Genomic DNA, 24,814 nt, shown 5'->3' on the forward strand with positions numbered 1-24,814 from the left:
AGACAAACCCATGTTGTCCAATTCCAAAGCCAGTTGGAGCAATTTGAGTTCAGAAAATTATTTGAAGCTACTGTTCCAATTATATTTAAACTTACTATATCCTAAGACACAGGGTAGTGTTTTCTATAAGAAAAATCAGAGTCTTTAATGAGGATACACTGCTTTAATTTTTTTAAGCTACATAGAATTAGAGAAATAAAATGGTAAATAAATACATAGCACCAAGACTGCTGTCTTCTCAAAGCCAGGCATGTGCACTAAGCTCTTCTCAAGAAGAGCTGCCATTAAAATATCTGCTTTGAGAAGTGAGGTCCTGAGGTTCAAGGCAAGATGGCATGTAGATTGCGGGACCAGAACTACAGTTAATTCAAGTTCATATGGTTAATTCATTAGTTCTTGTTAATTTACTGAGAGAGGTTACAGTATAGATTCAGAGATCTCTGATGTTCCATAAAACATTACATATTAACCAGTCTCAACTTTGTCCCCTAAACTGACAAGAGATATACCCTTTCACCAGTTACTCAGATTTTTGGAAGCAAATTATTCTTAGGGTTATTCTCAGGATTCTCATTTGAATGGAGAAATTATAGAAGGCATTTCTGTGTTCATTTTTTTCCCTTCTGAAGCTGCACATAATATCTGGTATTGAGGTGGGACTAGAGTTAACTGTACATTAAGCAAAGTTCAGAAGCCCCTCTATTGGAATTCTTATTCCAGCTGATCTGTGGCCTGGGACTAGTGAAATCACTGCTCTGGTTCCCAATGGTCTTCTCTGTGACTTGTTTCGGGGGACATCGGGGGATTTAAAGGAAGGTTGGACCAGCCTTTTCCCTTAGAGTCCTCCCCACATTAAGTGTTTCCTTCATTCTGCCCAAGAGTGCACGTTCTGTCCAACATTCTGTCCAACACATGTACACGTGTGTGCCCCCGCTAAGCTGTTCTGTGAGTATGCCGGCAGGCTCCTTATTCAGCATATGGTTGTCTCCTTACATGGTCAACGCTTGGCCTCACAGCGTGGTTCTCAAGGGGAACCCAAGGGGTGAGAGGAACCAACACTGTACAGGTGTGGCCATGTTGTATGTACAAGAATGACTCCAAATTCATTCTTAATTGAAGGTTAATTTTGAGCCATTTTTCCAGAAATTACTTGTCTAATATTAATCTCCACTTCCATTATCACATGCTTTTTTTGATCATTGCTTTTGTAATACACCCACTATAAACTAGTAATTTTAATCTGAAGCTAGAGGTAAATCATGGAGAAGGCAATGGCACCCCACTCCAGTACTCTTGCTGGAAAATCCCATGGGTGGAGGAGCCTGGCAGGCTGCAGTCCACGGGCTCGCTAGGAGTCAAACACGACTGAGCGACTTCACTTTCACTTTTGACTTTCATACATTGGAGAAGGAAATAGCAACCCACTCCAGTGTTCTTGACTGGAGAATCCCAGGGGCGGGAAAGCCAGGTGGGCTGCCGTCTACGGGGCCGCACAGTTGGACACGACTGAGTGACTTCACTTTGACTTTTCACTTTCATGCATTGGAGAAGGAAATGGCAACCCACTCCAGTGTTCTTGCCTGGAGAATCCCGGGGACAGGGGAGGCTGGTGGGCTGCAGTCTACGGGGCCGCACCGTCGGACACGACTGAAGCGACTCAGCAGCAGCAGAGGTAAATCATAGTTCACTCGTAAGTCTGAGGCATTGAAGTGGTTCCTTTTTCAATTGTGAGAGTGAATATGAGAAATTACTTAAACGGGAACATTTTCCCCACTAAAGGAAACCTTATTTGCACAAACATAAGCTTGAGTTGAAAGAAAATGTACCAGAGGCAATATGAAAATAACCATATTGAATTTCCTGCCAGTCAGGAATGGACTGTTAGCTCACTGGACTGGAAGTATTTTTTTAGCAATTATGATTCAGTAAATTATTTTTATTGACTTAATGTTTTAACCCAGATGCCGTAAGCCATGGTAAGTAACCCTTGTAGGAGAAATGTTGCCTTAGCTCTTAACTATAGATTTTAAATTGGACATTTCAAATGGGAAATCTCAATGGGACTGTAGAGTCTTTGAAAAAATTACATTTAGATGTTGGGTTATATTTCAAAATAAGGGCATATCCTCAGTGCCAATAGACCAGACCTCCTATGCATTGCTGAAAGAGTAAGTTACATCTTCAGTTTTATAACCATGTTTTATAAAATCCAAGCCTCTGCCTCAGGTCTTTTTCAATGAAATACTGACTTTAAGAAACTGTGAGTTTGCCTTTTTGGTAAATACATCTTGAGAAACTCTGGAGATTCATTTCCTAAGTATTGCTGTATATTTTTATGTTTTATAAACATCACCTACAATTCTTTTAATTTCCTCTGTGTTTGTGGTTATTTCCCCATTTTTTGTTTATTTCATATACCACTGTCTTTTCTCTTCTGTATAAAGTTAGCTGATCATTTGAATATTTGATTATTTCTTTTTTATTTCATGATATAAATTACTGCTTTCATTTTTATTAACTTATTTCTTCTGCATGATTATCATTAATTCATTTCTTTTGCTAACTCCCCAAGTTGGATGTCCAATTCATTTATTTTCATTCTGCCTGTTCAATATTAGTAAATGTAAGGCTAGGGGTTTATCTTTTTGTTAATCATGAATCTTGTAGATTCTGATGTGCAGTGAGTTCACAATCATTCTTTATTCAATATTTTGTAATCTGGGTGTTGATTTTTCTTTACTTAGAGTTGCTTCAGATGGATGTGTTTGTTTATGTGATTTTCCCAGTGCTAGTTTCCTTTGCTTTCTACTTTTGTAATTGATTTGTGACTTATCAAAATTTGATCACAGAATTTTTCATTGTTTGGGGCTTATTGTGAAATTTGCTTTTCACCTACTAAAAGAATCAATTTCTGTGAATGGTTCTGACTCTTGAAAAGTCAGTTTATCTTCCACTTGCAAAGTGGAAGATAAAACACCAGGCATATCCTTCTTCCTTATCAATTACGTCATTTAGGTATTTTATATGTTATTTTTTAAAAATGTGATGTTTCGTGGGCTGACAGGCGTTTCTATTATTATTTTCTGTTTCTATGTAGTATAGTTTTTGCTTCCTGAATGTTGATTCTGTGTTATTTGGTTCTTAGATATTCATAATTGCTAGATTTTCATAGTTTATTGAATCCTCTATCATTATAAAGTCTGCTTCTTTTTCCTATCTAATGCTTTTACCTAGAATTCAAATTCAGCTCATTTTAAGAACAGACTCTTGTCTTTTTACTCTAATCTTTTACTTTTAACTTTTTACCCTAACCTTTCAGAGACACTTTTATTTGGTTGTGTCTTTTAAACATTGCTTATAATTGAGGGTTTTTTTATGAGCCAATCTAAGATTCTTTTATTATTTGAAATTAACCATATTAACATCTGTTGATATGACAGGAATCTTTGCTCTTAGGTACTATCCTATTTTATATTATGATTTCCATTTTGTGGCTTATTTTTAAATTGTTCACTATATTGGCTGTACCATCTGCTTATTATGTATTTATTTCTTCTGATGACTTGGAAGTTTTATATTATGTTTTTAGTTTTAATATTGGCTAACTTGGTAATGCAAACTTAATATCCTCTATTTATTTAGATAGTATTGATAAAAATTAGCAGGCCTCTACTTCCTCTTGCCTCTTCCCCAACAGCTAGTTGTATCAACTTGCTTAATTCTTGTAGTCTGCACCTTTGCCATTTAGATATAGCGCTATTCCTTTATATATATCAGGTTTAAATGGTATATTTGCACCCCCATCTATACACATAAGAAAGCTATGCTTATTCAGTACCTCCCAACACCTTCCCCCTTTTCTTTTCATAACATGACTAATTCCTTGTTACTGTTTGTCGGCTATATTATTTCTAAATTCTATTTTCTAAGTGAGCGTTCTATCTCATGTACCATATGCTGTTTCCAAAATATACACCAAAAACAATGTGACCCAGAAAGATGGCAAATAACAAGTTTGGCAAAGCATAATTTTGCCAGTTGTTCTTGTCTTGGCTCTACTCAGTGCAGGCACTTTGGCCATGGTTGGTTCATTCATCTATTGGTTGGTCAAAGTTGTTCCTTGAGTGGTGTCTTCTAGGAGTGCTAAAAGCCACATTTCTGTGTGTTTGCAAGTTTTTCCACTGCTTTTATACTTGGGTCACAGTTTGCTTGGGTAAAACATTTTTTGAATCAAATTTCCTTTCCCTGAGGTCTATTTTGATTGATGCTTTTGAACTGTGGTTTGGAGAAGACTCTTGAGAGTCCCTTGGACTGCAGGGAGATCCAACCAGTCCATCCTAAAGGAAATCAGTCCTGAATATTCATTGGAAGGATTGATGCTGCAACTGAAACACCAATACTTTGGCCACCTGATGTGAAGAGCTGACTCATTGGAAAAGACCCTGATGCTGGAAAAGATTGAAGGCAGGAGGAGAAGGGGTTGACAGAGGATGAGATGGTTGGACGGCTTCACTGACTCAATGGACATGACTTTGAGTAAACTCTGGGAGTTGGTGATGGACAGGGAGGCCTGGCGTGCTGCAATCCATGGAGTTGCAAAGAGTCGGACACAACTGAGTGACTGAACTGAGGTCTTTTTTATATTTTGTTCAGTATGTCTTCCACCTAAGAATGTTGCTATGCAGAGGTCGGAGGCCACGCTAGAATTATTTTCATGTCTAGGTGGTATATATTTTTGCTTATGTACCCTAAGAATTTTTCTTTATGTTTGAAGCCCAGTGACATTACTAGGCTATATTTCAGTAATGATTGCTCTATAACAGTTTTTCTTGGGGCCTGGTGTGTTCCTTTTCTGTATAGATTCAAGTTCCACTGATGAAATTTTTAACAATTTCCTTTTCCATTTGCTTCCTTCTTTTGGAAAAACAGTTATTTGTATGTTGCCTCTCTTGTTTTTCTTCTCTGTTATTTTCCTTTAAATTGTCTTGTAACTCTCTGATGAGTGGTATTTTTTTCATTCCTGAATTCTATGTCTCTTAATGTATTTTTTAATCAAAAATAACTCTCCTTTGTGCTGCCTCCACTACAGTCTTCATTTATGTGATGGTTCTGTTTTTCTTTTCCATATCTTCCCTGAGCTCTTCTAGTTCCTGTTTCCCTGAACTAGGTGAGCCCTGGTTCTTAATAATTTCAGGAATTTTTTTCCCATCCTGGGAGTATGTATGTTTGGTCATCACTTGGTGGCACTGTTTTTTTTTTTTTTTGATGAATGTTCCTTGTTATTTTTGTTTTTCTGTTCCTTTTTCCATTTTTTCTTTCCATGTAAAGTATCTTTCCATAAGTTTTTTTTTTGTTTTCCTCCTGGTATTGGTATAGTGCTGCCTCTTCCTCCTCCTTCCCTTCCTCCTCTACCTCCATCACCTTTTCCTCTGCCCTTCCTCTCCTTCTTCATTTGATTATTATTTACCATCTTGGAGCAAAATGCATTATTTTTTGACCAACTGTTTTCAGGAGATAAGTGCCAGGGAGAAACTGGAATAGCAATGTTCTAAGCTGCATGGTTTATTATGAGGTTTCTATGACATGGGGGGTGTGTGTGTGAGTGTGTGTGTTAGCCTTTACTTCTTGCCAGTCAGCAGTAGGCAGTAGTTGTAGGACGGCTCATGGTACAGTCTGTTCTCCATACACTCTTGCCATGCTTGTATATTTTCTCATTCAGCATTCTCTTCTTTACTATTTCTTGAAGCTAAAGAGGGTTCAGAGTAGCTCTTCACATCAGTGTCTGCTGTCTCTCTGGTTTTCCCACATGATGGATGTGGGGTATTTTTCCTATCTGAGTGAATTTTGAAAACCTCTCTTCTCCAAACTTTATCTGACGTCTGTAGCCGTAGGCCTTCTCACTGGGTGTCTTGCAACACCCCTCCTGGATATTCACAGCATTTGACAGTTGTTCCTCACGTAGTTTTGATTGAGTTTACAGATTTCTCCTGCTCCTTGTTTATGTTTCTGTTGTTTCTTATTCTGTTTTGAGAGGATAATTTCTGAGAAGGGAGGGCAAAGATGTCTTTACTATACTTATCTTAAATCCGGAATTACAGTAATTTGCTCATACCTCATATTTGTAACTTCTTCCCTGGGAAAGAAGAGTATATAATGCTGCATTTCGTTCAACCTGATGCTTTTGTTGTCTCCCCAGTTAATTACCTTTTCTCCACTCTACTGAGAAATACTCTCTTGTGATATCACCCAATGATCTTTTGAAGCTCTTGCATTGAGAGATGCAATCTGCCCTGTAAAGTTCCAATACAGAAAGAACCTTTGTTTCTCTTGCTCGGTTTGCTGGTTACAGATATCTACTGTAACAAACAAACTCCCAAAATGTAAAACAGCACACATAAAATGAAACTTTATCACCAACTCATGTAAAGTACCAACCAGTGTTTCTTGATTGGAAGGTGGTTTACAATAAGTAGTGCTTTTAGATCCAGACTCTACCATCTACATGGCTTCCACGGAGTTTATCTACATCAGGGCAGCAAAAGAAGGACATAGACACCTAGGCGTAGGAGATTTTGTAGGCCAGAGCTGTGGTGGAAACATACCCTCTCTCCTCTTGTTTTGTTATCTAACACAAACTGGCAGAGATTCTGGGAAGTGTAGTCTAGCTGTGTGGACAGGAAATAAGGGAAGGTTGTGAACAGTTAACTGCCTACTTGCTCCCTCAGCTTGCTTATCACAGATGTCCAAATGGCCAAAGGAACTTGAGTATTTCTAACCAAATTCACCTTTCTACTCATAAATCAAGCATTCATTGTGTTCCTTTTGTAGACAGCTTATGTAGATTGCTTAAGTCAGCTATCTTAACCCTCCCACAAGAATGAAAGTTATTTATTTTTGTGCACTGTCCTGAAAAAAAAAATGAGTTCACTAAAAAATGTCCTTTGTGCCAACTGAGACTCTTGCCCTTTTTTTGGAAAACATTGACCTCTTTAATAAAGAGGAAAGTGAATGAATAATTCCACAAGGGCCAGTAGTCATGGAGTCATACAATATTGTATTAGTCAAGCTAGATTTACCTGTAGAAGTACATTCTTCTGTATTAATTTCTGTGTATTTTTTCCAGTTTATGAATGTATCTGCCTCCAGAGGGAATTCTGGGATCTTAAGATAGGTTTATAGAAATTAGTACTAGTAGTTATTTAAATTCAAAGGATGTAAGTGATATGAGTATGGGCAAGTCCGTAGGATAAGATGCTTAATGATGTTTAGACTTTTCAGTAAAAAAATTCAAATTAATGCATATCTTAGTAGTCAAGCAGTTAGTGTTCTTTTAAGCCACCCCCATTAAAATACACCAACAAAACAATGTATATCCCTGCTTCATAGGGGATAAGAGTGAGTTTTATTTGTGTTGGCTGAGCCAGCCCACTGAACCATCTGCACCACTACATTTACCTTGTAAAGACTCTTCCTTCTCGTCATATTGCCCAAATAGAAAAAGCTTTGGAATAGGTTCTTTTTATCGTGCTACTTGAGCGATAAAGCAGCCCTTAGCAAGGCATACTTGGAAACAGAAGCACCATTGTGTCCTATGGTTTGTTAATACAGGAAAAGGGTACAGAGGGAACTAAGCCACTTCGAGACTGTTCCTGAGGCCCTTGGATGTCCCAGCACCCACTGTGAGCCCCACTGTTCAGCTTCCTCAGAGGCCCATTCCTTTTCCTTCTTTTCAATAGATCTTAAATGTGCGTGTTAGTGTGTTCCTTTCTCTCTGGTAACATGCCTTAGAAAGAAAAAAACATTCAGTTTTTAAACTAGACTCGGTTGTCAAACTAGTTTATTATTACTCTTTATTTACTATTAGTTCACTGGTGATATTTATTATAGTCAGAGTGTAACAGTTAGATGTATTAAGTTCAATAAATGTTTCTCAGATCTTCACTTAGTGGAAATATCTATTGAGAAATAATACTTGTTCTTTGAATTTTACTTGTATACATTTTCTCATGTAATTGTCATTGTTATTGATGACATAGGGATTATTATCCCACATTTTATAGGTGATAAAACTTAAATGTAGAGAGGGAAAAATACACTTGCTATGATCACACAGGTGGTGGGAGCAAGGCCAGGTTCAAGCTGAAGTCAGTAGCCATTAACCTGAGCAGATTCTTTTCTTGTGAATTGAATAAACACAACTTTGTGGCTCTCAGAAGTGTGACCCACTTTCCCTTTCCTCTGGATATGTGACTGAAGTATTGAGCTCTGGTTCAGAGCTGTTCTTTAAAATCATCTCCATTTTTAATTAGACTTTCCATAGCGCTTGGTTATTACAAGCAAGCCTTGTATTACAAGCAAGTCTTGCCTTTTGGTGAGATTGAGAACATATTGGCCAGAGAATCATGTCTTATTATTGTCTAACTTGATAAACAGAAGCAATTATTTACTGCTTTTTTGTTCCACTTTTCATCATCACTGAGCCCTGCAGGGAAGGCCCCAGAAGCACTTAATTCCAGTTGTGTATGCCTTTAGGTAATATTCGGAGAATGATTCCAAGTCAGCCCAGTTAGAATTGGTATCTCAGACACTGTCCACAACTGGAGGGGTCTGCAGGCTCAGGTAGGGCTACAGGTAGGATGACTGGAGAACACACAAGAATTCTGACTCTGTGCTGGCTCTCGGCCACAGGATGCGTTGCTTTGCTTACTTCCCTCAGGAGACCTATTGCTGCCTGAGGCTTTCTGTACAACAGCATGTGCTTTTGCAGTTGGATGGAATGATTGGACCCTGGAGGGCTCCAGCCTCCAGGTGTCTTTTATGCAGAGGAACAGGGTGCAGGACTTACTACATAATGTGATTGTAATAATGAAAAGAAAGACCAGTGGCCTTGGTGGAAGCTGAAGTTGTGAAGTAAAATCTGGGTGGCTCAGCCTTCTGTTCTTAATTTACTTTGACCTCCTGTTTTTCTAGGGCGATAGAGAAGCAGAGCTGGGTCTGCCTTTTTCTCCTTTGTGTGATCGGAAGTCCACCATGGTTGCCCAGTCGCAAGTAGGTACGTGTTTGCCAATCCACTGATGGAGAGAAAAACTAGAGAAGGGTGTCTGGAAGTAAGCTCGGATGCTCCGCATGATTCTTTGGCTAGAACCTGGCTCCATTCTGCTACTGTACTCTTGGCTTTGGCTGGCTGGGTTGATGGAGCCTCTGTCCCCATCCTCCTTCCTGTAGTGTGACTGGTTCCTGGGAAGATTAGACAGTGACATTGCTATCTCCATCATTCCCTGCCAAGAGAAAAAGGGGCTTCAGTCCTAAGGCAATGACAGGAATTAGTGGTGGGAAGCCCATTCAGTTTCAGTCTCACCATTCTGCGTTTAGTACCAAGAGTTTTCTCAGTGATGCATCCTCTAGCCCACTTTCCAAGACAGCACCATTTCCTGGAAGACCTCACTGCCAGGAATGGCTCTTTTAAAATATCTCTTTCCTTTCTACCTGTGTTCTTTCCTTCCTTCCTTTCTTTTTAAAAAACAAAAATTAGCACCTTATTTTGGGTAAAGAATACTTTTGCACTTCTAATAGCTGTAATATATGTTCATTAGTATTATTTTATTAACAGAATTCTATTGCTACTTGTATCGGACAACTTTTGTCTTGCCAATTTCATTCCAGGATTTTTTATCATCCTTCACTTCTGTGTATTAAATGCCAGTATCACTTCTATCTTGGTCATTGTAAAAGTCAAGTAAGCATTTGTATACTTTTAAACACTATATCTCCTTTGATTAGCATTTGGCTTCCTTCCAACTTTCATGTCACTGTGTAATGAGTTACCACCATTAGTCCCAGATCATATCTTTTCTCCTGACGTGTCACAGCACACTTTGGTATTTTTGAGTTGTTGAGATGATCAGTCCAGCCCGACATCAACTGTCTCTCCAGCATGGTGATCTCTCAAAGGTAACATTTCCAGATCTGACCCCTCTCCTGGTTTCCAACCCTGTTGGCCTTCTTCCATCCAAATATGGCCCTGGTACCTTGAGTCGGCAGGCCTAAGATGAAGTCTACCGTCTTTCTCCCTGGTCACACTCTCCCCCATTGTCTCTGTTCTCTCTGCCTTCCTGGTGGAAGTCTCTGACACACTCCACCTACAGCTAGGACCACCTGCTGCTGTGCACTGATCCCTGCTTCCATCACACGCCCACCTTAAAATGGCCCTGTATCTCACCTCCCTTACTTTGTCTTTGAGCTTTATGAAGTGAAACTTCTAAAACGATTTTCCCAGCGCCAGCTTCCATTGCTTTTTCCCACCCTATCCATCTTGCCAGATTAATTCTCCCAAATAACACCAGAAAACATCTTAGTACTATGCTGCCCAACCATCTTAAGGGGCTTCTAGTGCCTATCTAAGTCCTAACCCTAGCTTGGTACTTTGGAACCTTCCTCCCTGAACAGATCATGACCCTTCCCAGGCTTTCCCTTTCTGACTCTAAAAGAATTCCTAAGTTCGAGTCATTCCCCAGACACATCCTGCACTTTTCCCTGTCCTGTCACCTTGCTTATTTCACCCCCTCCACCTAGAATGAATAGCCTTAGGGCTCAGCTCAAATATCACGGCCTCCATAATGCTGTTTGCAACTGTCACAGTGGGAGGGAAAATACCCTCCTTCCCTAACCTTCCTAGGGGCCTTTCTTTGGGCTTCTCCTTAGGCCCTTTCCATTTTTATGCTCACTGAGTTCTATAAACTTCCAAGGGCAGGCAGGTTGTGTTACAACTTTTCTCACAGTGTTTTTTACATAGTAGATATTGAATTTGCATTTTTAAGCATTTTATTGAACTGTCTACTAAAAAGTTAAAGGAAAGCTATGTAGGGGAAATGGAACTGACTTATATGATAGTCAAAGCAAGGATTATATTAAATGATTAAGACCAACCTAAGCTCTCCTAATCTGATTTGGCGCTCCTATGTAGATGAATTTTAAAAGAAAGCTACAGCTCATCAGTTTGCACGGGAACATTGGAAAGGCCCCAGTTACTATGTAATTCCTCTGAAACTTTGCTGTTTCTCTCCAGGTTTCATTGATTTCATTGTGGAGCCCACCTTCACTGTGCTCACAGACATGACTGAAAAGATCGTGAGTCCGCTGATTGATGAACCCTCTCAAACTGGGGGCACCGGGCAGAGGCGTTCAAGGTCAGTGTTGAAGCTTGAAAGCTGGGGGTCAGGGTGATCTGTGCATGGGGACAGACTTCTTCTGGAAGGCATGGGGGTGGTACTTCTTAATCGTGTTCACCCTACCTCCTCCTTATGAGATGTGTCTGCTTCTTCCTTTTTCTCAGAGGAGTCGAAGTTGTACACTCTGTATTCTCCAGGCTGGCCTGTAAGAGGGTAATCAAGGTCCAGGTCGTGAAATATAGGTTCCCAGTACTGCCCCCACCCATTCTCTCTTTTGGTGGCTTTGCCCACAGCATCATCAGTCACTGCACTTCACCTGCTATACCCAGCGAGTCCTTGCTCCCCATACTCCAAAAGGAAAGAACCATGGATCAGAGTTATCATATTAAGTGAAACTTTCATTTCTAGGTTCAGGAAGAAAATTAAGTAGAGGGGAAAAAGAGCTGAACTTTTAAATCACCTTCTGCTGCAATATCATTCCACCCGTCCATCTGACTGCGGTTGAGTCTGACACTGTCCCACAGGCAATCTTGGTGGCGACATCGTGAAGCGCCGGCGCCTAAGAAGTCTGGCACTTTGCGCCGCATTCTGTGTGTTGTGTGTGTCACTCAGTCATGCCCGACTCTTTGCGACCCTGTGGACTATAGCCCACCTGGCTCCTCTGTCCATAGGATTCTCCAGGCAAGAATACTGGAATGGGTTGCCATTTCCTTCTTCATCAACATCATTAAATGGAGTCAGAGTGTACAGCCTCTGGAGTCATATGGCCAGTTAAACATCCTGACTCCATTCCTACTTAACTGTACCATCTCAGGCAAGTTGCCTCAGTTTCCCCATTTGTGAAAATGTGGATTATAATACTCATAGGTTGCAGGGAGGATTAAGTGAATTATTTAATCTATGTAAAGCCTATATATGATAGTTCAGTTGGTAATAGTTCAGTTGCAATGCAGGAGACCATGGTCCGATCCCTTGGTTGGAAGATCCCCTAGAGAAGGGAAAGGGTACCCACTCCAGTATTCTGGCCTAGAGAATTCCATGGACTGTATAGGCCATGGGGTTGAAAAGGTTCCAACACGGCTGTCAACTTTCACTTTCACTTTCAAAGCCTTTATAACAGGGTCCAGCACAGAGGAAGTGGCAGCTACCATAATGCTAACACTCTGTTCACTAGGATTAAATGGTTTGTATTACCACTAGTACTGCTATCCCCTCCTCCTCATCCATCAAAACCTTGGGCCCTGTCATAAAGGAGAGAAATGGAATGAAGAAGAAAAAGAATAGAAGAGCAATGAGAGGAAGAAGGACAAGAAGATTAGGACAGAGGGAACCCAGGAATGCTTAAGGTGAAGGGACCTAGTCAAAGGCTGCTGACAAAGAGGTCAGAAGCCCCCTGCCTGAGTCCCACACCTCCACAACTCTGCCAGCACTGGGCTGAGATCTGCTCTACTTATCTAGCTAGTCTTGATTGTCATTCAGTGGATTTGTATTTGTATTTGTAGTTCCCTGGAAATGTGTGATACTTTAGGCACTGTGGTCACCTAAATGGGAAGGGAATCCAAAAAAGAGGGGATATATGTGCACATAAAGCTGATTCACTTTGCTGTAAATAGAAGCTAACACAACATTGTAAAGCAGCTGTATTCCAATAAAAGTTAATTTAAAATAAGTACACCTTCAAAAAAGTCAAGTTTCCCAGGAAGATGGCACTTTCTATGTTATATATATATATTGGAGAAGGCAATGGCACCCCACTCCAGTACTCATGCCTGGAAAATCCCATGGATGGAGGAGCCTGGTGGGCTGCAGTCCATGGGGTCGCTAAGAGTTGGACACGACTAAGTGACTTGACTTTCACTTTTCACTTTCATGCATTGGAGAAGGAAATGGCAACCCACTCCAGCGTTCTTGCCTGGAGAATCCCAGGGATGGGGGAGCCGGGTGGGCTGCCATCTATGGGGTTGCACAGAGTCGGACACGACTGAAGTGATTTTGCATATATATATATATTTCTGTATTTCCTAAAGTTGCCTCTGTTTAAAGCTTCGAGTGGTATTATATATTTTTGTAATTTCATTTATTTCTTTAATTTTGGCTGTTTGAGTCTTTGTTGCTGAATGGATTTTCTCTGGTTGCAGTGAGCAGGCGCTACTCTTTGTTGCCCTGCAGTGGCTTCTCGTTGCAGAGCACAGGCTCTAGGGCATTTGGGCTTTAGTAGTTGCGCTCAGGGCTCAGTAGTTGCCATTCCCAGACTGCACAGCACAGGCTCAATAGTTGTGGCACACAGGCTTAGTTGCCCTGAGGCATGTGGGATCTTCCTGGACTAGGGGTCAAACCCATGGTTCCTGCATTGGCAGGCAAATTCTTTACCACTGAGCCACCCGGAGACCCCTCCAGTGGTATTGTATTAAAAAACAAGTCTTATGCGTGACTGATCTCTCACAGTCTCCATGCCTCTCTACCTTCCCCCAGGTACAGGAGGAAGTCCCCTTATTCTAGCTTGGGTAAACTGGGATCAGAGTTTCTTGAGCACAGGAGGAGTTGGAGCTAGAGAGAAAGAGGACCAAGTGACTAAGTAACTTAGAAATGTAGTCAGTGTGAAGGAAGGTAGGCAAACTGTGGAACCAAATGGAAGTCAGGTTTAAATGGGTTAATTTCAGGAAGTCAAAGATAGAATTCATGTGTGGGAAATCTAGTCATATGGAAAAAGAACATTTGAAATATGGGGACCTTTGGGACTGAGCAACTTCACTTTCACGTTTCACTTTCATGCATTGGAGAAGGAAACGGCAACCCACTCCAGTGTTCTTGCCTGGAGAATCCCAGGGATGGCGGAGCTTGGTGGGCTGCCGTCTATGGGGTCGCACAGAGTCGGACACGACTGAAGCGACTTAGCAAATTGGGACTATCAATACTCATGAGACTGAAACCTTGACTTTTTTTTTCTGCTGAAAATGGAGAATTTCCCAGCTGTTGCATATCGAAAATAGAAATGACAAACCTCAGGCCCCAGGAATTTCACGATGGTAACTTGATGCGTGTTCACCACTCCTCTCTTAGGCTTGCTTATCAGCACACATTTTCAAACTCTAACCCTCTCTTTGGTGTTTTTTTTTTTTTTTTCATCCTCCAGTTTGAACAACATCAGTTCAACAGATGCAAAGCGATCAGGTGTCAAGAGCTCTGGCTCTGAAGGAAGTGCCCCAATCAACAACCCTGTCATCCCTGTTGACTATAAGAGTTTCAAAGCCACTTGGACTGAGGTGGTGCACATTAACCGGGAGAGATGGAGGGCCAAGGTGCCCAAAGGTAAGGTGCTGATGGGGAATCTTGTTCATACCCCTCAGACCCACTCAAAAAGCAAGACGTTGCCACCCCTGATTTAGAAGTATTGAAAATGAAGCACAAACTTAGGGTATATATTCAAATTGCTGAATGTTAGCAGAGACCATCTTTTGCTCTTTATTATATCCAATACTTGGTGCATAAGAGAATGAGGCTGACTTCCAAGCCACCTGGTGGAATGACCTTTGTGCTATATGTCCGGATACTTCTCAAGATGAAGATTGTGCAGAGGACAGGTGTCCCTCCTATCTCTTGGCCTCTGCTAGGCCACCTTGTCGTCCTTATTTTATAACATGCGGCACACTTATCAGGCCTTTACTCCGTTTATCCACCTTGGCCATTACATTGGGATAGAAAAAGCTTTAATCTCCTTACATGCATTTTTGTCTTCATGTTTTCAATTTCCCTTCAGTTATTACTCAAGTTGACCTTCTGAGATGAAGGTAACTCACAGGTAAACAGAAATTCAAAGAAAAGTCATCACTCTTGGTACTATGAAGAAAAAAAGATTGAAATCTCTTTGTTTTTTGAAAGTCAGAATTAATTTGCATGTTTGTGTTTACCGAGCATGTGCTCCATGATTTGTACATATGACATGTTTATACTGTATTCTACGTAGGAACACATAGCTGTGGCAAGTCTCATGAAGCTGTGATGCCTGATTCTAGAGACAATTCTAGAGTGGATGATTCTAGAGTTCTAGAACCAGGAGGCTAATCTCAGTGGGTTTTGTGGAGGTACACCTTCAACAGCAGTCAGTTTTTGCCAACATCTGTTGCTTGCCTACTGTATGCCAAGCTCTGTACTGTGTGTTATTCACCGAGGTGAATATCAGGCATCCTTGTCCTCAAAGCTCAAAGTCTCCTGGGTGGGGACAGGGAGGCATTAGCACAGAATTTCTTTCCAAGTAGGAATGGGAGTTCAGTGGAAGCCTGTACTCCTCATCAGCACCCACTGACCTTGAGCCCCGGACTTTTATAACAGGCAAGCAAAGTTTTATCCCCAGTCATAGCATTCCACACTTTTATATACCCAGTGTCTGCCCAAGGGAGAAGGGTAGGAGTAGGTCTTGTTCCTCAAATATTGGAGGCACTGCTTCCAGTGTTCGGAGAAGGGAATGACACCCTCTCCAGTATTCTTGCCTGGAAAACCCCATGGATGGAGGAGCCTGGTGGGCTACAGCCCATGGGGTTGCTAAGAGTCGTACATGACTGAGCGACTTCATTTTCACTTTTCACTTTCATGCACTGGAGAAGGAAATGGCAACCCACTCTGGTGTTCTTGCCTGGAGAATCCCAGGGATATAGGAGCCTGGTGGGCTGCCATCTATGGGGTCGCACAGAGTCGGACATGACTAAAGTGACTTAGCAGCAGCAGCAGAGACAAGATCACACTGCTGGAGTTATTCAAAGGCCAACACTGTGTCCTGTCCAAGTGGCTTCTCAGTTCAGGTGGGGCAAAGTGTTTATATTTACAATTCTTTTAAGGCATAGTTGGGCCTTTATCATTTGAGGATGTCCTGAGCTTGCGTCCTGAGCTATGGAGAAGAAGCCAGCTCTTCTTCGATATATTAGGTGTGGCATCTCACAGTCTGTTAGGATGCTTTAAACCTTGAAATCCTCCCTGTTGGCAGGCTTTGCAACCAGCAGTGGCAGCTACTGCATCATTTTGAGAAAGCAATCTCTTATAATCAATTACACTCATTACACTTGAAAATTCAGCTCCTGACAACACACAATTGAAAGTGGTATTTCAAAATAATTTGTTTGCAATTATCTGGCTTACTAAAATTACCTTCTGAAACTAATCACCTGGGAGAGCATTAGACAGTTTCTTTTCTAGAAGAAAATTGGTCCTTTAAAAAGAACAGGTAAATAAACACTGAAAAAGAAGTGAAAGTGTTTGTTGCTCAATCGTGTCTGACTCTTTGTGACCCCATGGACCCTGCCAGGCTCCTCTGTCCTTGGGATTCTCCAGGTGAGAATACTGGAGTGTGTAGCCATTCCTACTCCAGGGGATCTTCCTGACCCAGGGATCGAACCCAGGTCTCCTGTGTACAGGCAGATTCTTCATCTAACTCACCAAGGAAGCCCAAAATTAACACTAATAGTTTTAAAATATATGAGGCATGCTAATAGAGATAAGCTTGTCCCTAGCTTGGCTGAGGTGCTTGGGAAGGCTTCTTGTGTCTAACTAGGATTTGAAGGATGTCTGGGGTTGAGCATGAAGTGGGGAACAATGCAGAAGGGATTGACAAAGGCACAGCCTCCAGGGTTTATGTATGTTTTTGTAGGAGGACAGTTTGGGTATCAAAGCAAAAGTTAGTTGGGGAAAGGGAGAATTGAATCCCTACTTGCCATGTGCTCTTTGGCAAATCCAGGCAGATTCTTTGAGAAAATTCCCTCTGGGGGATAATAATAGACACCACAGAGGTGGTGCAAAGAACAGAAATTATATAAGTAAAAAATGAGAACAGAGCCTGCACCTGGTTAGTGCCTGATAAATGGTAGCTCTTATTTTGAAAAATTGGAAAAGAAAGTTTAAATGCAAAGTTAAGACGGTGGTGGTCAAAATGCCAATGTACAATTAATATTTTATAACATTTTCTGCCTCCCAATAATGCTGTTGACTGGTTGGCTGGTGTAAGAAATTCAGTTTGCATCTGTATTTCTGTTGGTGATTGGTTTGTGCTGTCCTATCCCAGAATGTTTTGTTCATGATTCTTTTTTACCAGAAAATCCTGATTTCAGCAAAGGCTGCCCTGTATTGGGGCACTTGAATATATGTTGTTATTAAACTGATCAGAAATGGAATTAAATTCAAGGCTCTAGTTTTTTAATCAACCTATCTAGCTAAGCCAGAACACATAGTTGTTAGGAAAGATTGAATCAATATATATTTTTTACAGCTCTTAGGACTGAAACTCATTACTCCCATACAAAGATATGTAGGCGTTAACAATTTGCAAGTCTTATCAATATTGACCAGTTTCCATTCAGAATTTAATACTTTTTAAACATGTTTTTCTGGTGTAAGAATAATAGATGTCTAGGTTACAATGCTGAAATATAAACAAAATATACAAAGAAGAAAATAAAAGTCACTCATTCCAGCAAAATGTAACTATTGTTGAGTTTTTTAAAATTTGATTTCCCGTGTACCGTGCTCATGCCCTGTTGCTCAGTCTTATCCAGTCCTTTGCGACTCGTGCCAGCCTGTAACCCACCAGTCTCCTCTGTCCATGGGATTTTCCAGGCAAGAATACTGGAGTGAGTTGCAAGAGGATCTTCCTGACCCAGAGATTGAACCTGTGTCTCCTGCCTTGGCAGATTCTTTACCACTGAGCCACCTGGGAAGCCCCCTTTTGTACATATTTAAAAGTAGATGTTTTCCCTTAAATTGAGATCATAGTGTAATATTGTATTTTCCTTCTCTGTTTCTGTTTTGAAGATTTTGTTCTTATACTGAATACTCATAGAAAGAGTGATTTATATGGCTGCTGCTGCTGCTGCTGCTGCTGCTGCTGCTAAGTCGCTTCAGTCGTGTCCGACTCTGTGCGACCCCATAGATGGCAGCCCACCAGGCTTCCCCGTCCCTGAGATTCTCCAGGCAAGAACACTGGAGTGGATTGCCATTTCCTTCTCTATAGTTGAACCATTCCTCTGTTACTGAGCATGTTAGTTTCCAATTCCTCATTATTGTATATAACATTGTTATGAGCATCCAAATTCAGAAACCTTGAGCCCCCATCTGATCATTTATCTAGAATAAATTTCTAAATATTGGATTTCTCTGTCAAAAGTGAAGTAAAGTCGCTCAGTCATGTCTGACTCTTTGCGACCCTATGGACTGCAGCCTACCAGGCTCCTCCATCCATGGGATTTTCCAGGCAAGAGTACTGGAGTGGGGTGCCATTGCCTTCTCCAACTAATTCACTAGTTTAGTATGCAATAAAATAACAGAGGCTTTGAATAGGTTAAACTGGCTAGTAACAACTAATTAGTTTTCTTCAGTGATCACTGTTCTTCAGTTCTCTGTCAAAGTAGGTGAAAAATTCTAAAGCTCTTGATACATGTTATCAAATTTGTTTCTGGAAAGTTTTTTTTTTTTTAAACTAGGTGTTCACCTTCAGTAGAAGTGTAGTGAGAGTGCCATTTCTTTATATTTTTTCCCATTATTTTACTCTTGAGGATGTTTACATTTTTATTATTGATTCATGATAACTCTTTGTATATTAAGGATAGCAATTCTTCAGTTGACAAATTGTCTTGCAATTTCTATCCTACCTCTATCCAGTTAGTTAGTCAGTCAGTTTGTCCTATGTCTTTTAACTTTGTTTATGGTCTTTCAAAAATACATCTTATTTTTATTTTGCCAGAGATTAGCTTTATATTTTTATTGAATTATGTCTCTGTTAATGTAAATATGAAATAGTATATAACAATACTTCTTTGCAAATGCTGAGAAGTTTATTGAATTTTTAAAAATTTCCTCCATTGTCACTCAGTTTTTATTGAAATAATATAAGATTTTCAACCTAGGTGATCATAAGTAAATTGTAAGTAAATTACTATTTTATAATTCCTTGGTGGTTCAGATGGTAAGGGATCTGCCTGTAGTATAGGAGACCCGAGTTCAATTCTGGGTTGGGAAGATCCCCTGGAGAAGGGAATACAACCCACTTAAGTATTCTTGCCTGGAGAATCCCATGGACAGAGGAGCCTGGCAGGCTATAGCCCATGGAGTCACAAAGAGTCGGACACAACATGTCATAAGAAGAGTTATAATTAACTTATCCATTATTTTAAATAATTGCATCAAGTTTTATATCCAACTTAACAGTTATTTACCACTATGATTTACAGTATTTTTGCACATCATTAACATGTTTTCCTCATTCTGAGTTTTTAATGTTGACTGAATTTTTCTGTCAGCTGAAGCACTTTGGTTAAAAATTTTAGAAAGGTGGCATGGAAACATCTTCTGAGTCCTGAAGTGGCAAGGAGTACCTTTATGTTGTGCTTGCTGCTGCTGCTAAGTCACTTCAGTCGTGCAGCCCATCAGGCTCCATCGTCCCTGGGATTCTCCAGGCAAGAACCCTGGAGTGGGTTGCCATTTCCTTCTCCAATGCCTGAAAGTGAAACGTGAAAGTGAAGTTGCTCAGTCGTGTCTGACTCCCAGCCACCCCATGGACTGCAGCCTACCAGGCTCCTCCGTCCATGGGATTTTCCAGGCAAGAGCACTGGAGTGGGGTGCCACTGCCTTCTCCGTATGTTGTGCTTACATATTATCAAAAGTTGACTATTCAAAACTAATCTAGTATGTTGGTTGTCTTTTTTAAGTTACTTTCTCTCCTTTTCTTTCTTTCTTTCTCTGTCGGTAGTTTAGGTAGGCATTTCAGAGAATTATATTAAGAGATAATTAGCCCAATACCACTTTTAAGCAAGAGCCAATAGTATCATAATTTAGAAAAGCAAGTAAAATGAAGAAATCAATGTTTTTCTCCAAGACTGCACAGACATTCAATGTGGGATAGAATTAGCTCTCAGGGGGAATGCATTAGTAATTTATGGATTATGAGGGTTCTGTGCTGCCTCAACTCTTAAGCTCCTTGTTTTGGGCCATTCTCATAATGATCACATCACCATACATAGTGTGAACTGCAAAGCAGGAGGAAATGAGATTGAACTACAGCATTTGCTTTCTACTAGTCTAGAAGCCTAGGATGTTAAATCTAAAAACCCCCAAAGTTCATTCTTTGCATATGTGTCATCTCTGGAACCTGTTATCATATACAAATTAATTGTTCTATCATCTGCTTTGTCTCATAGTAGGAAAGATTTAATGTATATTAATACTTCACTGAAAATATAAGGGGATCAGATTACAGTGGAACAGATGTATCTCCTGTAAGTTTATTTTTTTCTTTTTTATATATGTGTTTACTTGTTTCTGTCTACTTATTTGGAGTACCAGCACTGAATGCTGATGGCTGATTACATCAATGTGAGATATTTCAGAGATGTGAGGGAGAGATGGGAGTAGAGTAAGGTTGTAGACCATTTCAGAACAATCCACTGAAACACAGTTGCTACAAGGAAAGGAATTGTATCAGATCTGATTATGGTGTCATAAAAACTACCATTCATTAAGTTAAACATTAATTGCCTATTGTCAGCTGTAGTTAAGCCCAAACAGTCTTGTTTCTGAAATGTACCACCCCCAGTTTTGTTTTTTTTTTTGCTAGATTTTCCATAGAAAATTGGTCTGACTCAGTTGTCAAATGAATTTTTATTGCTCAGATAATATGTTGTGCTCTTGTAGCAAACCAGAATTTAATACTTTCAGCTTTTATCAAAATTGCTTTTTAACTTGAGGATATTCTGAATGTTCAAAGTTTGCCACAGATTCAGAGGGGATTCTGTGAGGGGATTATACATTATTTTACCTGATGCCTGAGTATAAATGAATTATCTTCCCCCTTGCCCCACTTTCCCTCTCTGTACAGTAAGTACAGTCCTCTTTTTCTTACCTACAGTCAGGTACAGTCAAATGGCTGATTCTTTCAGGATAGGACTTCAGAGTGTGTATAGTTTCTGTATTTTATACTGACCTGGATTGCTGATGATGGAATCAAGTCAGGCTCATAGGCAGACAGGTGAATCATACCCACTGTGTACATTTCATGTGGAAATCAAGTGCTTCGTGAGCATCTGCTAGGTGACAGATACGATACCAAGCGCTGGGGGTTCAGTGGTGGAGGTGACATTTGACCTGTGTTCTTGGGATACTACAGAAGCATGAGAGGAAGTCTGGATGAACATGAGAGGAGCCATTTTGGGCCTGAGCCTACTGACGATGCCATTTCCCTGTCTTCTTCTGCAAGGGTATTCTTTTACTCTCTAGTTGCACCTTTCTGTAGAAATCAGAAGACCTACCATGTATGCACATAATTATGTGATTTTGTAAAGAAAGTTTTCCTTACCTTTTTAAACATAATTCAATTAGTTTATGTATTTTGGGCTGTGCTGGGTCTTCGTTGTTGCATAGGCCACCCTCTGGTTGTGGTGCATGGGCTGCTTATTGCGGTGGCTTTTCTTGCTACAGAGCACAGGCTCCAGGGCATGTGGCTTCCCTGGTGGTGGCACCCTCTCAGTAGTTGCGGCTCCCAAACTCTGGAGCACAGCCTCAATAGTTGTGGTGCACGGGCTTAGCTCCTCCATGGCATTTGAGATTTTCCCAGACCAGGGGTTGAATTTATGTCTGCTGCATTGGCGGGTGCCTACTTTACCACTGAGCCACCAGGGAAGCCCTCCTTATCTTTACACTGTAAATTATGAATACATCCTGTTGGGAAGTAGAATGTCACGAAACAATGAATTGCAAACATTTAAAATTTAAACCAATGCTTGTCAATCCCGATTGTGTGTTAGATCATCTGGAGAGCATTAAAAATATCCTGTTCTTGCCACTCTCCCTCCAGAGTCCGATTTAATTTGTCTGAGATGAGGCCAGTGCATTGGTTTGGGTGAGTGAACGTGTGGATGGATGAATCAGTGAAAAGATGAATGAAAACTTGATAATGTATTTAGGAGGACATCTGAGCCAGGGAAATTTAAGGGCAAGAAGAGTAAAATGAAGCCAGAGATCATAGACATGCGTGAAGTATAATGCCATAAAGCCCTGTGAACATGTGAACCTGAAACCAAATCTGAGCTTTGTGCTCTTTAGCAGCTGAAGCAAAGGGAAACACAATCACATGGATAATGACTCTGGTGCCCATTAGATTAAAAACCTCTCTTGTCATCTATGAAAGCCAGATGTTTTCAGGACCAAGACTAAGCAGGAGAAATAAAGAGGACCCCTGGTTATGAGGAGTGGGATATTTGTAACACATTTAGAGAAAACAAAATGCAATTAGTCTTTCAGAGTAGAGGTGAAACCTTTTGAATGATTTGAATGCTGGACAGTGAAGTCTCTAGACCCTGAAGGAGAACTGGCCTTTGTTAGGTATCTTCTATTGGTCTCTGTAGGTTACTTCCTACAACCAAGCTTCACTTCATTGCCTCCAGCCTTACATGTCCTTCATCACTTGACCACATCACCTGTCACTAACCTCTTACTAAAGTAGTTTAATTATTGTCTTTTCTACTCCTTAAGTCTTCTTGCTCACTACTGTATTCCCGTGCCTAAAATGGTGTTTGACACTGTAGTTGCTCAATAAATATTAATTGAATGAATGTATCAAGTTTTTCATGAATCTTTGATGATAGACAGTTACCCTATGTATTTGGTTAAACATAGAGCCAGACCCTTTCAATCAACCAAATTGTAAATAAGACTGATATCCTCTCATTAAAGAGGAAGACACAGATCAGGATCCCTGGCCATACTCAAGATCACCTCTCATCTCATTTGGAGACCAGTTTTGGAGACCATGTTTTTTTGTGAGGCTTCATTGCTCTCTTCCCACTTGTAAATTCATAAACAGTAGCCTGAAACTATATGATTTCAGTGGTGGTTTTTTCCAAGTCTTTTTGTTTTGTAATCAATTTTTTTATGTTTAAACTCCAGATCCTAAGCAAATGTACATGAAGCTTCAATTTTAACATTCAGTGAAGCTGTAGGAGAGCTTTGTAATGTCTCTGAGCCTTGATTCCACTTTTGAAAAATAGGGTTATGATAATAGTGTATACCATACAAGGTTGAGAATGAGAGGAAGTAATCCTTAAGAAGCACTTAGTATAATACCTGACACTGAGGATGCATTCAGAAGAACTTATTGATGATAATAGTAATATTAATAATGCCAGTTACAGTATTGGTTTATTAGCTATTATTATCCTTATTATTACTTTCTCCCTGCCCCTTCTTCTAACATACTGTTTTGGGAAGTGACATCACCATTGAACTGATTTTACAGGTTTCCTGAATATATGTACCAATCTGACTTGAATTAATCAAAATTATATTCCAAACACTTGGTAAACACCTTAGGTCATTTTAGTGCACTAACTCCCAGTGCAAACTCTTGCTTTTGTTCAAAGAGACGATTCTCCTAGTGCCATGGCTTCTTACCTTTTCTCCACCTTTCCTGACTTGCCCTGGATGCAGAGGAGAAAGCCAAGAAGGAAGCGGAAGAAAAGGCTCGCCTGGCTGCAGAGGAGAAGCAAAAGGAAATGCAAGCCAAGAGCCAAGCTGAAGAAGGCGCATCCGGCAAAGCTGAGAAAAAGACATCTGGGGAAGCTAAGAATCAAGTCGACGGAACCCGAACAAATAAAGGCAACAACCCTCATGGGAAAAATTCCAAAACTGAGAAGTCATCGGGAGAAAAGCAGCAGAATGGTGAGTAGAATCGTGCTGGTGAAAGGCTCTTTTCAGGGTGTTAATGATATGATGAATGGACGCTGGCAAAGAACTGCCCCTGCAAGGACAGCTCACAGAGCCTGGCCATCTCAGCTGCTGCTGATCGCACCTCCCTGAGCTGTGGATCCCATCAGGATCCCATCAAAGGCAGCCAGAAGTTTGCTTGGGCCATTGTCTCTGGGGAGATTTATACCTTTGGGCCCTGCCCAGCTGCACTGGAGACTCTGGCAAATGGCTGCTTTCTAAAGGAGAAATCCGTATTAGCAATCCCAGTACAATTTCTAAGTGCTTAGCGTCAGAATGGATGAATGGAAAGGCAGTTTTCTGTATGTACCTTCCCCAGGGAGGGCCAGGACTCATGTCTGTGTAAGGTCTGTTCAGTCTGGGGATTGCAAGATGTAGTAAATGTCAAAGAAAACTTTAAGAAGAGGTGAGGTCTAACCTGAATTTTAAATGCAGAAATTTGGGGGAACACAGGGACTTCTCAGCCATAGAGAATAAGATGAGCTAAGGCACAGGGGCATGGAATTGGTTACCTTGTTTAAGGGAAGAGCAGGAAGTTCAGAGTCACTGGAGCTTACAAGTGCCAGCTTGTGGTGAGGTTGTTCGGCAGTCCAACAGACCTGGGTTCAAGTCACAGCTCTGCCTCTCACTTTTTCTGGTCTTGGCCACTGTCTCTGTAAAATGTGCATAATAATAGCTGCTCACAGCCTGGGCCCCTTGTGAGCTTCCAACAGTAATAATGATAGCAAAAACAACAACAAAACAACTAGCATTTATTGATTATATACCAGATGCTGTTTTCAGTTCTCTCTTGGGAATTCTTTGGCAGTTTAGGAGTGTTAGGACTCAGTGCTTCTACTGCAGGGGGTCCAGGTTTGGTCCCTGGTTGGGGAACTAAGATCCTACAGGCTACATTGTGAGTCAGCTGTGCT

General features: G+C 40.7%; 1 protein-coding gene across 14 annotated transcripts in view; it reads left to right on the forward strand.

Annotated features, from left to right (window-relative positions):
* The window catches only part of PDE1C (phosphodiesterase 1C), a 541,038-nt gene that overhangs the window by 441,032 nt on the left and 75,192 nt on the right, over positions 1–24,814 (forward strand). For all 14 annotated transcript variants that reach the window (XM_069588072.1, XM_069588069.1, XM_069588073.1 and 11 more), the window contains 4 exons: positions 8,971–9,052; positions 11,066–11,186; positions 14,302–14,477; positions 23,628–23,858. In XM_069588072.1, coding sequence (XP_069444173.1) covers positions 8,971–9,052; positions 11,066–11,186; positions 14,302–14,477; positions 23,628–23,858 — 610 coding nt within the window. The remainder of the gene's footprint in view (positions 1–8,970; positions 9,053–11,065; positions 11,187–14,301; positions 14,478–23,627; positions 23,859–24,814) is intronic.

This window comes from Ovis canadensis, chromosome 4 (genome assembly GCF_042477335.2).
Source record: "Ovis canadensis isolate MfBH-ARS-UI-01 breed Bighorn chromosome 4, ARS-UI_OviCan_v2, whole genome shotgun sequence".
NCBI lineage: Eukaryota > Metazoa > Chordata > Mammalia > Artiodactyla > Bovidae > Ovis > Ovis canadensis.